The sequence below is a fragment of the Octodon degus genome, unplaced genomic scaffold (genome assembly GCF_000260255.1).
Source record: "Octodon degus isolate 3935 unplaced genomic scaffold, OctDeg1.0 scaffold00026, whole genome shotgun sequence".
Lineage (NCBI taxonomy): Eukaryota > Metazoa > Chordata > Mammalia > Rodentia > Octodontidae > Octodon > Octodon degus.
Window position 1 is genome coordinate 4,056,749 of NW_004524602.1, and position 16,138 is coordinate 4,072,886.

At 39.7% G+C, this 16,138-nt stretch overlaps 1 protein-coding gene across 1 annotated transcript in view; it reads right to left on the minus strand.

Moving 5' to 3' along the window:
- Rec114 (REC114 meiotic recombination protein) overlaps positions 1–14,327 on the minus strand; it is an 87,450-nt gene extending 73,123 nt beyond the window's left edge. Inside the window, exon 1 of the mRNA XM_004628748.1 lies at positions 14,169–14,327. Within this exon, the coding sequence (XP_004628805.1) occupies positions 14,169–14,327 (159 nt within the window). The remainder of the gene's footprint in view (positions 1–14,168) is intronic.
- Between the last annotated feature and the right edge of the window lie 1,811 nt (positions 14,328–16,138).

Below are 16,138 nucleotides of genomic sequence, written 5' to 3' on the forward strand. Positions count from 1 at the left end.
CCCTTTCAGGGGTACCATAGAGCAACCCGCAGCTCATCACCTATGTTTACAGATCACGCTTTCCCTTTCTTCATCTTAAACCTAAATGTAAGACCTTGGATTTATCCCCTTTATGTCTGATCTTGTTAGATTTGGACTAATCATTGCAACCTGTTGAGCTGTGGTCAAGAACTGAGGCAATGAAAACAGCAGGGAGGGCATAACCAATACACAGGCCAAGAGTGGGTCGGGATCTTCAGTGGTGACTGGGGGGGGGGTTCATATCATTAATAAGTATACACAAAGCATTCACCTAGACAAACTATATTCTGAACCACAGAATAAGTTTTAAGTTTTTGACTTCACTAAAAAACAACTGGATTAGTAAATTCAATAAAGTTGCAGGATGTAAAAATCAACATCAAAAATTGGTAGCATATCTACAGAATGATAGCAAATTATCCCAAAAAAGAAATCAAGAAAGCAAGATCTATAGCTTTAAAAAAAAAAAAAAAACTACTTAGGAAGGAATACATTCAACCAAGAAAGTGAAGAAAGTAGATTTCTACACTGAAAGCCATAAAAAAATGAAAGAAAGTGAAGATGACACAAATAAATGCAAAGATATTCTATCCTTGTGTGCTGAAAGAATTACTATTGTTAAAAAGTCCACACCACTCAGTGGCCTAGAGATTGAACACCACATGCACACCAAAAAAAGTAACCTTAAATCCAGATATAGTGTTGCACGCATGTAATCCCAGCTACTCAGGAGGCAGGAGAACTACAAGTTTGAGGTCAGCGTGGGCAACTTAGTGAAACCTTATCTCAAAAGGAAATATAAGGGCTAGCCAAACAGTTCAGTGGATTAAAGCACCTGCAAGTAGGCACAGGGTCTCAGGGTTCGATCCCAGGGCCTGCCATATAGGTCCCACCCCTGGGGCGCACTGAGACGGCAATTGAGACTGGGCATAGTGGCGCACACCTGTAATCCCAGCTCTTGGGAGGCTGTAAACAGGTGGATCACTAGGCATCTGACCTAGTAGTGAGACCCTGAACACCCTGTAGACCCTTCCCTAAAAAATAAAGAAAAATATAAAGGGGGTAAGTCTGAGAAGGTAAACAAAGACCCAAAGCTATGAGAGAGTTAACTAGTTACCTAAGGCAGAAGGTTCCAGGCTCACTGTTTTTCAAATCTGTTATATTTCCTCATTTAAGAGGTCTAAATAGTGAGCTTATACAGCTTAACAAGATTTAACTTAAGAGCACCTCAGGATTTCAGGGAAAATAGTAACTTCACAACATCCCTGCAGTCTTCCCTTCCCTAATCCATTCCAAGTGGACCTAAATGGTAGACTGAGGTCTCAGACGAAAGGAGTTGGTGTAAAGTGTTCCCCCTCTAGGAGGAAAGGCTCCTTGGGCAGGACAATGCTATTGCTCTTGGGAGAGTTTTGCCCGCAGATATCGGTGGACCTCAAGGGGAGGGGCAGCACCAGACTATGTGCTGGGAAGCCCCTTCTGCTCTCGCAGTCTCCAAGGAGTCACAGGGATCTGGACAACTTCAGTAAGTCCTTCCTAATCCTGGGCAGGAATATTGTGCATCTTTCAACACTTAGCACTTTGTCTGTCACCCCTGGCAGACTTTTGAGGCCCAGTGTGAAAAGACTCAAGTAAGTGCAATAAAAAAGCATCACTACCTACCCAACAGGCAAAGGCAGTGAAGAACAATCAGGAAACCCAGAACAGGCAGCCCCTAAGAACAAACTTGCTAGAGATCAACTTGCTAGTTGAATCAAAATGGAGCTAAGATACTGTTTTATAAATATAAAAAAATCTAACAGCTAATTAAAGATTTGGGTGAACACTACTTAGAGAAAATTAATGGTCTGAAAGATCAAACAGAAGAAATATTTAGAAATGCAAGACAAAACCACAAAGAGGAAGAATTCTTGCATTACACTGTAAGACACGGAATGATGCTGCAGAGCCAGAGGAACAAATGTTTATGATGGTTAAAGGGAAGGGAGAAAAATGGGCTGAAGAAAGGTACTGCTTAAACAAACAACGCAAGAAAATATCCCACAACTGCAGAAGATATGAGACTAAATAAAGATGGAAAAGGGTCAAGTTCCAGTCATTGATGGGGTGGAAGAAAAATCAACACCCAGGCACATTCTGGTAAAACTCCTGAATTCCAAGCACAACGAAAGATTTTAAAAGCTTCCAGTGAAAAACAAAAATGTCTTCCTTCAATGTTAGAGTATTCTAGAGAACTAATTTACTTTAAAAAGTGGTTAATAAAGGAAAAAAAAAAAGCATTCATCCTACCTGTCCTATATAACTCAACTACCAGGTAGCCTACAACAGGTATGTAAAAGTTGTTCTTTAGAGAAATATTCCAAATAATAAGGACCCACATTGTACATCAATAGCTACATTCTCCTAAAAAGAGAGACATTATGTAACTCCCAACAGCAACAACAAAACCAGGGCTGGCAAGATACCTCAGCAGACCAAGCACTGCTTAGGCAAGTGCAGGACCAGGTTCAATTGCCAGCACCACAAGCTGCGCTGGGGCCACCCCTGGGTGCACTGAGGCAGCCAAGGAGACTGAGTATGGTGGTTCATGCCTGTAGTCCTAGAGATGGGGATGCTGAAAACAGGAGAATCACTATGAGTCCAAGCTGCATAGTGAGACCCTGTACCAAATACATTTAAAAGAAAAGAAAAAGACCATCCAATCACCTAGTAAGTCATTTTCCCCCAAGAAATCAACCTGAATTTAAGGAAACTGTAGATTAAACTATCAATTCACAAAAGATCAGATTAACTTGCATCAAGATGCAATCGGCAGCATCCATGCTTTAAAATCTCTGTAGAGCCACCTGGTTTATTAAAAACAAAACAAAATTGCAAGGAAGGGAGAGAGGCAGGGTCAAGGAAACATGTGAACAGGAAAGCTAATGATTAAAAAAAAAATCCATCAATCAATCACAATGTGTGGTCCCATTTCAGAAAATTATGAAGCTTCTGAAAGACCATCTAAAACTTGAGTGCTGACCAACTACTTTTTAAGGTTAAAGAATTGTTCATTTTTAGGAGATCAGGGATATGTTTGTAAGTCCTTTTCTTTTAGGGAAAGGAACTGAAATAATTACTGATTATATAAGATTTGGTATTTGCTTCAAACTAAACTACAAAGACGTAATTTTTTTTTAACATAGTCCAGGATATTGAACCCAGTATCTCCTGAATGCCTGGCAAGTGCTCTATCACTAAGCTACACACACACACACACACTCACACACTCACACTCACACACACACACTTTCTATATTATTCTATCTTTGATTATGCTTGAGTTTCTTTAGAGTAAAATTAGAAGCTTCTATGTTCTTAACCCTAAGCATAAAACAAAGTTAAGCAAAGCACTCCACTTACTACAAGGATATTTCACTTAGGATTTGAATATAATGTGCTAATTCTACACAGAAATTCCATTATCATAACACCTAAATACACCTAAAATACCCAGGTATCCATGGGAAAAGACACTGCTTTTTTCTGACTCTTGGAAAGTACTTTTAATGAGTGGTAACTTAGCATTTTACTAGATTGTTCACATTAACAGAATATAGAAAGTTCAAAGAAAATGTTATGTCTAATAATTAAGTCATAATAGAAAATAGTATTAATTGTAAGTTGTCAGCAAATAAGAATCACACTCATGTCTTTATTTCAATCACCAACCTAAAGATAGCTTACGAGTTACATCAGTTTGATTGGCAAGCCCGTTTACCAAGGTTTTGCCATCAACACAATAGCACACATTCAGAATTATTTGGAGACCAACTTGTTTATGATCAGTTAAAACATCAGAACATAGCTTAAATTGATTAAACAGAAGCGTCTCATAATTTATATGATTGTATTTATGCAGTACACATCTAAAATGAAGTAGAAACTCAGGATTACATGAAAATACTATAGAAAAGTATTTCAAATGTACTTATCCTAAATTATTCAAGAAAAGCTAACATATTTCACATTGTGATGAATTAAACTATGTACTTGATTAAAGGTTTTGTTTTCTGCTTTTAAGATCCTTAAAAAAAAAAACCTTCAAAAATTGTCACAGTTTTACATATTGGCCCAAACTGCTGATTTGAGAACTATAAAATATGAAAAATGTGCAAAATTGGTAAAGAGTCTATCAACTGCTTCCCAACTGACTCTGTCCTAAAGAGTGTCATAAATTACTTGAATAGACATATATTATGTTAATGAATATGGTCCTGCCACATACTAGTTACCAAACTATAAAATTTAGTTTTTTGTCTCATAAGAAATGTAGTGTCAACAGTAACTGTAGGGGCCAGGGAGATGGCTCAGCAGAGTAAGTGCTTGCCTGGCAAGCACAAGGGCCTGAGTTCAATCCCCAGTTCCGCCAAAAAAACCCAAAAAACCAGCAACCGTAATAAAATAATTATGAGAGCAATAAGATCCCCTCTCCATCCCCAAAAGTAATGACATATGGTAATTTTTGTTTTAGAAAGTACAAAAATGATTTCATGTATACCAAAGCATAAGCCATGACAGCCTTTTTAATCCCATATCCCCACTTATATTACTGATCATGAAAGAATTTAGTCCTTTTAAACCTGCCTACTAGAGTTAACCCAGAGTGGTGGTGAACCTATGGCATTCACACCGCAGCAGGCTGTTTATATCACTAAAAGCTCCAAAAGGTCCAACATCACTAACCTGGAATATATCTACTCAGAACACCTTCAGGCAACCAAGGAGCAAGTTTTTTTACGTCTCTCAAACTGCTGGTCCAGGTCCCTCTAGTTAATGTTCTATGTTTTTTCTCTAACACCTTTCCAAATACATTGAGTCTCCTTACACATTTCCCAGACTAATAAACCCTGCAGAAACCCCCAAGACCAGGAAGCACTCCTTCCTTCCCATCAACATTCCCATAGCACTGACCCCACTCTCTATGTCTCTCTCCTGTGCCTCTGTGCCCTCTTCTGCTCCTTTGGAAGCCCTTAACAGTTCCAGTGTCTACACTGCATTCTAGGTCTAAGTGGCAGCAACATGGTAATGTAATTCTCAGGCATATCCTGGCACCTGTTAAGAAGCCCTCCATCTTCTATAACCAGGTCCCTGAGCTTCTTGAGTATGTGTCTCAATACTGTTGCCTTAACCGTTTACAAATAGAGCCTTGCAAGTGTCCAGCACATAGTAGGTGGGAAATCCTAAAAATGATTTTTTAATATTAGTGGGCCTCATTTTAAACTATCTTCGTTAGACTCCTTAAGCACTAAGCTGAAAAGCATCTTCAGATCTGTCCTTAAATCATGTTATGTAAATATGTCATGGCCTCTATGAAAACTATGTGTTACACAATAAAATTAAGCTTTTGTTTTTGAAGAAAGAGAACAGAGTCTGACCCCTGAGGTAGAAATATGTATTTATAAACTGAAGCTTTGGAACAAGTAATGACTTTGTCATAGAAAAAAAATGTTAGAACATCAGTTACAAAGTTCTTCCTCAAAAGCTTATGCAATCTACAATGCCTAGCACATGTGATCCAACTAAACATAACTACAGATATGAAAACACTTCCATGTCTATCAACCAAGTGTCGGACAGAATATGCTGTAGAAACTAACAGCCCCCCAAGCTGAGGCTTATTTCTCATGCACACATCCAAACATCCTCACTGTGCCTGTCTCCGCGATCTACCTTCCACTCCTACTCCCTCACTGTAGGACCAGCCAGCAGAGTAGCCCCATCTGCAGCACTGCGCCACGGGGAAAGAATAAGATGAATTGTGCGCTGGCTCCTAAAGCTTCTGCCCATGACATCTGTCAGTCTTGCTCACACTTTGTGGGCCAAAACAAGACAGGACACTTAAATCCAAAGTGCCCAGGACATGCATCTTTGTATATCTGGTGAATAGTACTGATGATTCCTGTCCTGCCTTACAAAAGATGTTATCTGAAATCAGACCTTGAGTCTCAAATCTCCACTCTCTGTCATTTGGAAGTACACTTAATTTCCTCATCTGTGAAGTAAAAATAGTAATAACTGCATTATAGGATTCACAGAAAGATTAAATGTTATGAGAATACAGTTGCTTAGCTAAATTCTTGGCTTCAATTCACTCAATATTTTAAGGGCATCTGTCAAGCACTATTTAGATAATAATAGACAGTAATCATGCACTAAATAGTTATTTTTGTTCTATTAGTCTATTTTCTGTTGCTGTAACACAATTCCCAAGGCAAGGTACTTTAAAAAGATATTTATGTAGCTCACAGTTTTAGAGGCTGACCATCTAACATCAGAGACTCCACAGGCTTGGCCTCTGGTAAGACTCCCATCCCCCAGCCATGCCATTACAGTGATGAAGCAGAAAGGAAAAGTGGCTGAGTGCATAAGGCACCATGTATGTGAGGTAGCTTCACTTTCATTCTCATGAGACCAGTGTTAATCTCTTCTGATGGCAGTGCCACCATGCCCTAATTACCTTGCACCTGCTAAGGGTTCCTTCAGCATACCACCACACTGGGGAACCAAGCTTCCAGCAAACCACACTCAAACCAGAGAACTGTCATGAGGAAGGCCTTCTGATTTCCAGCCTGAGAGCCCACGAATACTCATCCATCCTCCTGAAGCTGTCCAGTATACTGATCCTACCTAGGCTGTGAATCATAGTTATGCATGACACAGGAACAGGATAGGTGGTCTCTCCATTTCCAGTCTTAGGGTGTCACACCAGCCCTAGACCTATGTGGAGAATAATAAACTTTCCATCTTATTTAAATCCACCATTATTTTGCATTTTCCATCATTCAAAGCCAGCCAATCATAATACAAGATACAACGTAACTCTTAAAAAAAAAAAAAAAAAGCATTCTCCATGCAAGAACAGTAACTCCTAATGACATGCTCCTATTTCTTCATAGGAAGATGCCAGTGTAGGAAACGACAGCAAGCACAAAATGAGGACTGATGCAAGAAAACTAGAGTTTTAGGTTTTCTACTTCTTGTGTTAAACTGACAAGATATTTAACTAGTCTAGCCCTAGGTTAAATGTCCTGTATATGGCATCATAATAAGACCTTTAGTTGGGAGTACTACATGGGAAGAAGTTTATGAAAATATCAATTGTAAAGCACCACCTGGCATCAGCACAACTTTGTGAACTGTTCTTTTTTCTCCGTTCTGCTTTCATAATTGGGGCATGAAGACTGGCTACAGTACACTCCAATCACAAGATAGCCACCTCCTGGAATTTGATTCAATAGGTCTTGCCCAGAAATGATGCTGTGTTTTCAACATATTCGGAGAGACTCTGAAGAAAGTCACCTGTCCACCTTGAGAAACCCATCTCCAGTGATGAGTTGCTCTTCTCTCATTGCTGGGACCAATACCTGACACCCAGCTGTCTCAGTTGCTCTTCTCTCATTGCTGGGACCAATACCTGACACCCAAAATGAAGGAAAGGTTTATTTAGCTCACAGTTACTGGAGGTTTCAGTCCATACTCAGCTGGCTCCAAGGCAGAGAACCACCTTTCAAGGAGGGAGCAAAGAGCAAGAGCCCAAGGGAGGAGTATCAGCAGCTCAAGCAGCTAGCTTCTTTGCCCTCCTTACATTGTAACACAATTACTGGCCCCAGGGAAGGTGCAGCATCCACACCCACAATAATCAATCACAAACTCCAGAAGCCACCCCATGGCTGCATGAGGCTTTGGGGGGACAACTATATACAAACCATAACAGGTGCTACCTACTCTTATAACCCTGAACTTAGTGCCTAATACAGTCATTGCCAAATACTATGGTCTGCCTTTAAAACAGTGGTCCCGTTAAGACTATTCCACCTAGTGACATAGCCATCTCAGTATGTGCAAATACACACTATGATGTTCACATAGCATGTGGGAAGCCATTAACTGGTATCCATTTTATAATAGTGTCAGCCGTTTTCTTAAGTTTCTATTCCCCTGCTGAGTTAAGTTTATGGTCCTTCCCACCTTGCCCATTCCCCATGAATCACGTGCTATGCCCCAGGGGTGGCACCTTCCCCCATTGCCTAGATACCTGCTGACCCCCTAGAGCCGAGACTTCCTCATTCCTACACCCTCTTTATATACCCAGCACTTCCCCTAAATAAACGAGACTTGATCAGAATCCTGTCTTGTCTCCATTCTTTGTGTCTCCTGTCCCTTCTCATCCCCACTCCCCCTCTAGGGTCCTCGTTGACTAACCTGCGGGTCAGGACAATAGCAAAGAACAGTCAATGCATTTCTCAAAACATAAATTTGTCCTTACAGGAAACATAACTATACCTTATGGTTCTGCAATTCACCAAAAGTAGATCTCACCAAAAGACAGTGCTTAGCTTGGTGCCAACTAGCCAGGAGGTAAGTTAGTAATATTTTGTTGAGTGTATGACCTGAAGTGGAACTAAACCCTAAGATCCACTATGTGTTTATACTTCAGGCTAGCACGAAGTAACTGGGTCCAAAGTTACTCTCCTGCCTGAGCAAACTGCAAAACTGGACAAATTAAAGGGAGCAACAGATTTCAAGACACTTGATATTGAGGAATAAAGGATGTGATTCCAGAAAAATGACAAGAAACAAAGGTGAACTGTATTGTTGCCCCAGGCCAAAGAACAAGATGAAAAATGTGGGCATGGCTGGTAGTATCTGAGTTCAAAAGATGGAGCTGTGACTTCCAGGTACTTAGAGAAGCTGGAGTTTTCAGGACAGAACTCCAGAGGTAGTGACACATGAGGAAAGGGACAAACTCCAGGTGCTAAGGCCCACCCTTCTGCTGAGTACCCCTTAGAACATGTGTGTGAGGAAACTACAAAAGAACTACCTGAAAGGGTTTAAGAAGCACTCTCCAGAGCTCACACGAAGTGTGGAATAACACCTGTTCTGAGCAGCCAAAGAGAAAAACCTGAATTTATGGGACATTTGGTAGAGTTCTCTAAGGAGCTTTGCCTTAGGAGTGGGGAAAAAAATTAGCTTTAAGCCAAATGCTGTTCTGGTCAATCTGACACAGTTTAAAAGCAAAACTTGAAAGGATCCAACCTCTTCCAGCTACTTATACCAGAAAAAAAGCTCAAGAATATTTATAGAAATCCAAAAATATCCTGTACCTAACAAAATAAAATTCAGAATAAAGATCCAATCAAAATTTATCAGGCATGCAAAGAACTGTTTGTTTGTTTGTTTGTTTGCTCTAGAGATCAGAATCCAGGGCTTCAAGCATGTACTTGACTACTGAGCTACATCTTCAGCCCTATTCTATTATTTTTACGAAATGTCTTGGGGTTTACTGAATCTTAAATTTTCTTAAAAACAAAAAACTGTCATCTTTGTCATTTTCACCATGTGTGTTAATCTCAAAATTCCTCCTCCACATGATTAAATTGCTATTTCCCACAAGAATTAAGCACTTCTAAGGCAAGCAGCATGGTGACGAAAAGCACAAGCAACAGAAAAATCAAGACCTCGATTTTTTTCTTCTCAATTTATCTCTGTGCACCAAAAAAACCAATGAACCCGAGTTTCAGCTCACTTTGCTATAAAATGAGCATAACATTTGCTGCATAGGGCTGTTATAAACAATCCAAAATAAACCATAGTAGCTACTGTTTCATAATATCACATTATAAGAAAAGTTACCATACCACATATTCAAGCATTTCCCAAATACCTATTCCTGTACTAGGTAGTACACAGGCACTTGGAATAAGAAAGAACACCACTGAGAGGATCTAAAGTATATCTTATGTTAAACCTACATTTAAAAGTTCATTTCAAGTACAAACTTCATATTCTATTTCTTAATTTCTAAGTAGGGCAATTATTTTAAGTTCCTCCTATAAAAATTAAAGGATTTTTTTTTCCCTTTGAAAGGAAAAATAATCTAAGAAGCTGTCAGGTTCAACCAATTAGGACATGTCTGAGAAATACTTGGAATCTGAAAAACATGGTAAAACCTTAATTTAAAAGCAACCTGCAATTAACATCACCTTTCAAAATTATTCTCAAATTAGTAGACTAAATTATATTCAGACATAAAATGGACCAATCTGTTATTATGATAATCTTTTCAGAAAGGCTGTGCCAACAGATGTAAGGAACTAAAATCAAGTTCAAGTTTGTATTTCATTTGCTCATCCATTTAAATGACAGATGGTTTAAATATTAACCCTATTAATAAAATGTTTGCATATTCATTATAAATCTGATTAACTTACATCATAGCTTCATAAATTTATTGTGTTAATTTTGCTGCCCACTTCATTCAAGGCCTTCTAAATCCCTGCCCCTCAGAGTGTGGTCCCTAAATTAAAAGCATCCATGTCTACCTGAGAACTCATTAGAAATGCAGAACCTCACATCCGACACTACATGTACTCAACGGAGTCAGAATCTACATTGCTAACAAAATCCCCAGATTTCTATGCATATTAAAGTCTGAGTAGCACAACTATAAAATGTTCCTTTTTTGCCCACTTTAATTTTTCTTCTTTGCTGTTACAAAAAGCTTATTTACTTCCTAATTGTTAATTTCTCTCCAGATTACTTTTAATGATAATAATTCAATTCAGAGAATTAAATGATACATATATGTAATACTGTTTTTGTTTGTTTGTTTTTAGTGCCAGGAACTGAACTCAGAGCCTCACGCTTGCCAGGCAGGTGTTGTACCACTGACCTCTATGCTTAGCCCCTGTATAGTCTCTATATCTCAGATTTGACTTTACCTGTCAACTAGGACTTCAAGCCTTAGAAGTCTTGTACTACTCATTATTTCTCTTGGGTTGACATTTTTGTTTTAGCATAGGGCCACAGTGATACAAGTCTTCTAATTAAGTAACGGTCCAGAACAGATTCTTTCTATAATTTCAGAAGAAAATTCAAGACAGGCTTATACAAAAGAAAACTACTAGAATGACTTTATCCTGCACCATAATATATTTTTGCACTTAACCTAACATTTTTACTGCAGGTACCACATCTTTTTCAAAATAAGAAATTCACATGGGACTTAGAGAGTACAGTTCTTTAGATAGCTCGTCTTTTATTATTATTAGTATTGCACAATAGCCACAGTGCTCATAAAATAGAACAAATCTTATTTCTCTCACTCTTCAAAAAAAAAAAAAAAAAAAAAAAAAAACCACAAACTGATCACAGCAGGCAGGATGGTTCAGCACAGATTCAAAGGAAGGTACAAATGTTCAGTTTTCAAAAGCTCTGCAAAAGCCAACCTCATCTCTTGTCACTGTGGCTATGGCTCTTTGCCAGACATTTGAAAACTGTTGAAAAGTGCTGTTCCTTATAAGCAATTATGAAGAGCTTCACAAAAACAGAAAATGTAATAAAAATCAACTGCTTAAAATGGTCAAATATGCATAGTCCCCAGGTTGCAATACAACATTTAAGAGTTGCCTGGCCTCACCTGAGCCAACACAGATCCCTTAGGTAAAAGAGTTTAAAGGGTTTAAAGAGTGTTATCAAGGGATCTATTGAAACCATCTCAGTTCAAGATGGCCTCAAATATCTCCATTTTTATAAAGATCACAATACAGAGCCATCGTTCTTGAATTTAATTCTTATTCCATCATGCATTTTCTGTTTATATAATTCTTAGGATACTAAATTCCACAAAAGCACCAGGTATTTAATGCTTTTAAAAACGGGCCTAGATATATTGATTTCAAGCTTTAAAGAATGTCCTCTGTTCTAATTTCTAGAATGTGATGAATAATTCATTCTGCCCCATCTCTGCTCACATTCACTGCCAAACCTCTCAGAACTGTCCACACACTCGGCTGCTCTCCACCCTCCTTACCAGCCACTCTTCAGTCCATTCCTAACTGGCTTCTATTCTCTTCGCCCCACTGCAGCTTGTCTTGGTAAAGACCATTAAAGACTTCATGCTGCTAAATACAATAAGCACCCCTTAGTCATTATCTTTCTTCAGTTTATGTTTATTCCACAATTTACCAATCTCACCCTCTTGAAATAACTCTCGCTAGGACTGATGGGCCTTCATCCTTCTCAGGGCCTCCCAACTCTCTATCCCTTTGGGGACTCTCGCCCCTCTATCTGACCTCAGATATTGAACCACCTTTGGGCTCAGTCCTGTAATCTCATCAAATCCCATGACTCTTAAGTATCACTATCATACTGCTGACTCACTCCTTCACATCATTACCCTAGATCTGACTTCTGAGTCCAGAATATACCCTACTGCCTACTCAATGTCTTCATGCTTTATAAACATACTGAACTCAATGTATCCTCAATTGGAATCTTAGATCTTTGCCTCACTTTCTCCTCCAGTGTTTTCCATTCTATAGCCATGTCCTTAGTTATTCCTTTACTCTTACCACATGCATCCAATCACCAAACTTTGTCATCTTTGAGCCTTCAAAATATATGCCCTCAGGAGCCAGAGAGCTAGCTCAGTGGTATAAGTGCTTGCCTGACAAGGGCAAGGTCCCAAGTTCAATTTCTGGTACCAAAAAATGCCCACTAAAAATGTATGTCCAATCTCCCCATCTTTACTATCATCCTCCAGGTCTAGCCCATGTCATCTTCGGCCCTGACACTGCAACAGTGGTCTAAGTGACTTTCTTGAATCCACTCATACTCTCCTCCAATACACACCACACTCACAGTGATACTTTCAGAGACGAAAAATGCCACTGCTTAGCACCTTTCAGTGGCGTCCCACTAGTTTTTAGATAATATTCACAAGGTACCAACTACCTCCAAACAGATCCAATTCATGCTACTATTCCATTTGTTTTCTAAATGCTTCCACATTACACACATGGAAGTTTTTCAGGGTATGGGCTCCTTCTAAGTGCTGTGTCTTTTAACTAGAATATTCTTTTACCCTATCTATTGCTGTGTAGGACAAACACAAGTGAACCTGTGTGTGCATAACCCAAAACCATAGGGTCCACACCCAACTGTCAAATCAGACCAAAAGGACTGAATGTTAAAATACATCAGTGAAACAACATAACAGCAATCCCTTATATAACTTAGGTGATACTTAGTACTGATTCAGGGCTCAAAAAAATCTTATGAAGCAATATTGTTTGCTCTATTTATAAATATCTACTTTACCTCTGAGACAATATTAAGATATTATTTCTATTTTAAGATAAAGTACATTTTTCATATCTTTTCATATCTGATTTTATCATAACTGTATACCATTTCTAAAGAACCACAAATTTGAAATTAGAATTTAGTCCCTGATAAAACATTCAATAAAATGAAATTTTATTTTATTTTATTTATTTATTTATTTTTGCTCCGAATGCCTTCAAGGCATGACTGGCTGGCTTGAGTTATAGGAATCGAACCACAGCAACCTGAGCCTGACGGCTTTGTTGAAGCAGCCACTTAAAGAACTGAGCTAAGGGGCAGGCCCCCTAAAATGAAATTTTAGAAAGTAAAAAAAAAAAAAGACAAAGTACAAAGAGGCTAAGTGACTTAAGATCACAAAAACTTAAAGGCAAAAGTAGAATGCAGGGGCTGGGAATATAGCTCAGTGGCAGACCAAATTAGCACTCTGGAGTCTCGGATTCAATCCCCAGCACCTGCACAAACAAAAAACCCTGAATTCATATTTAGTCCTGTGTGACTGTTGGATTAGCGAACAGTATGACCCCTTGGATTCAACCTTTCCCTTCCATAATTTACATAGTTATTTGAGTACATATGCTATCCTCCACTAGAAGGTAGGGGTCACTTCTATCTTGCTCACTGCTACATTCCTAGCACCCTGAATGGAGTCTACCACATATTTGATGTTCAATATTTACTGAATACCCGGATATAAATGTTTACTGGCCCTTACACAATTATTCTGAGAGTGTAATAGGCTCTACACCTCCTAGTACTGTATACACACAAAAAACCCCACACGAGTGCATACACATGCCCGCGCACACACACACGAACACGTATCTTCTGATGTTAGCTGCAGGCCTGCCTGTCTTCAACAAGCCCGTGGGTCGGTCCCTCGACGTCTTCTCCAGTCCTCACGGTGATAAGGCCCTAGTTCGCGTCTTCTCTTGCCCCCGGGGCACGTGGGCCTGGTGGTCTTTTCTGCCCCTATGTCTCACCTTCCATGTAGGAGAGGGCGCTGCCCCAGTGTCAGGGCCAGACCCGGACTGCGCTCCGGTCCCGGAAAGCATGAAGCGGCCATAGCGCTGCAAAGGCCACTCAGTTGTGTCTCTCTGCAGAACACCGAGGCTTGTGGCGGCTTTTCCCGCTTCCGCCATGTCTGGCTGCCCTCGCGCTCAGCCTGCTGGGACCTGCCAATCAGCAAAGCTAGCCAATCAAGAACCAAAATAACTCAAGGTCCGCCCTCCTCCTTCGTGGAAGCCAATGGGCAGGCTCGAAATGTTCCTGTCCGCAGAACATTCTGGCTTCCTGCCTGATGGGTCTCTAGTGACTCCGGGCACCGGGTACAAGTGTGGTCTCCAGTTATGCCTTAAAGACAGGCTTCATGCTTATAAATGGTAGTAGCTTTCTGCGCTGCAACATTGGAACCCTCACCTTCCCCTGAGCTGCCTGTGCCATTTGTTCTTTAGCAAGGAGGAATTGAGGAATTTCCCAAATGCCTGACTCCCTGGAAGCTGCACAGCCAGGGCCTACACTGGCTTTGTAGTTTTCCTCCTTGCCCCAGCCTTTCAGAAGATACCTCAAATACGTTCACAGCACAGCCCCAATTCCATGTGATTTTGTTCTCATCATGTTGCCCTTGTGAACATAGGTACTTTCATTTTCACTAAGAGGGGAAACAGATGGGTAGGGGGCTGTCAGCAACCAAAGAGCGCTGCCCTCTCAAGGCTCACATTCTAGTGAGGGGCAGGACATCCAGAAAATGACTCCCTGTTTTTAAAGGCCACCGTATTTTCTCTGTAAAGGGTAAAGTTCTAATATCTCTTAAGGCATTTTTATACAATAAAAAGCACAAATCTCAAATGTTCAGTTAGGCATGTTTAATACCTATGTCCATTCATGTAGCCATCATCCAAAACAAGATATGACACCCAAGACAAGCATGTCTTCATCAAACAGCAGGTACAGTTAACTAAAATAAGTTGATGGGTGATTTATAGTCGACAAAGCACTCCACACCTGTTATTTCATTTATCCTCCCAACAACCTTCTGGTAAATTAAAGCATTTTTTTTTTTTTAAAAAAAAAAAAAGATTATTGAATCCATGGAACACATGTAGGCAAAATAAGGCAAAGAATAGATGTGACTTGCCTAACGTTACACAGCCGGTGCCTGGCAGAGCCAGAGTAGAAGTGTGGACAACTCTATAATTTCTCCATGTGTCAATCCCACCTGCAAAGGATTTAGGTATTCATAAAGTTTGTGTCAAGTCAGAAGAAAAGTAAACAGAATGTGGAGGCCGTGTTAACCAAATATGTGAGATCAAATTAAAATGCAAACAATTTTTTAAACTAAACGCATCAAAGGGCACTCCATGTATAAATGACGCTTGGAAAGATGGTAACTTACTCTACAAATCATCAAATATCTACACAGTGCAAACAATTATGCAAGTCAGCATCTGATAAGAGACATAATAGAGATGGGTGATGCGTACATCTAACCTCTGGGAATTGAGGATCTAATAAGGAAGCTAAAGCAAGGTACAAATATACCCATGATACCTGGCAGGTAGTGCCATGTGCTTGAACATTTCAGATAAAGTGAAAATCTTTAAAAAAAAAAAAAAAGGAGAGCGAGAGAAAGAAAATCTACCGACAGACAGAATGGCAGTATTTTTGAGTTAGGACCTGAAGAGTTAGAAAGCTTTCCAGGGGAAGGTAGAGGAAACTGGTATTCTGTATGGAGGGGAAACTGAGGAGGAAAGTTTTCAAGATGAGAGTAATGGCATAACTAGTAAGAATGTGTTTTCTTCTTTGTTGGTGGTGGGGATTAAACCTAGGACCTCATGCATATTAGGCACACACTGTACTACTGAGCTAACACTCCCAGCCTCTGAAGTTGTTTTTTAAAGAAGATGAGGCTACAAAGGTGAGTGGGGGCAAAAGAGCATTGAACAGCTGCTAA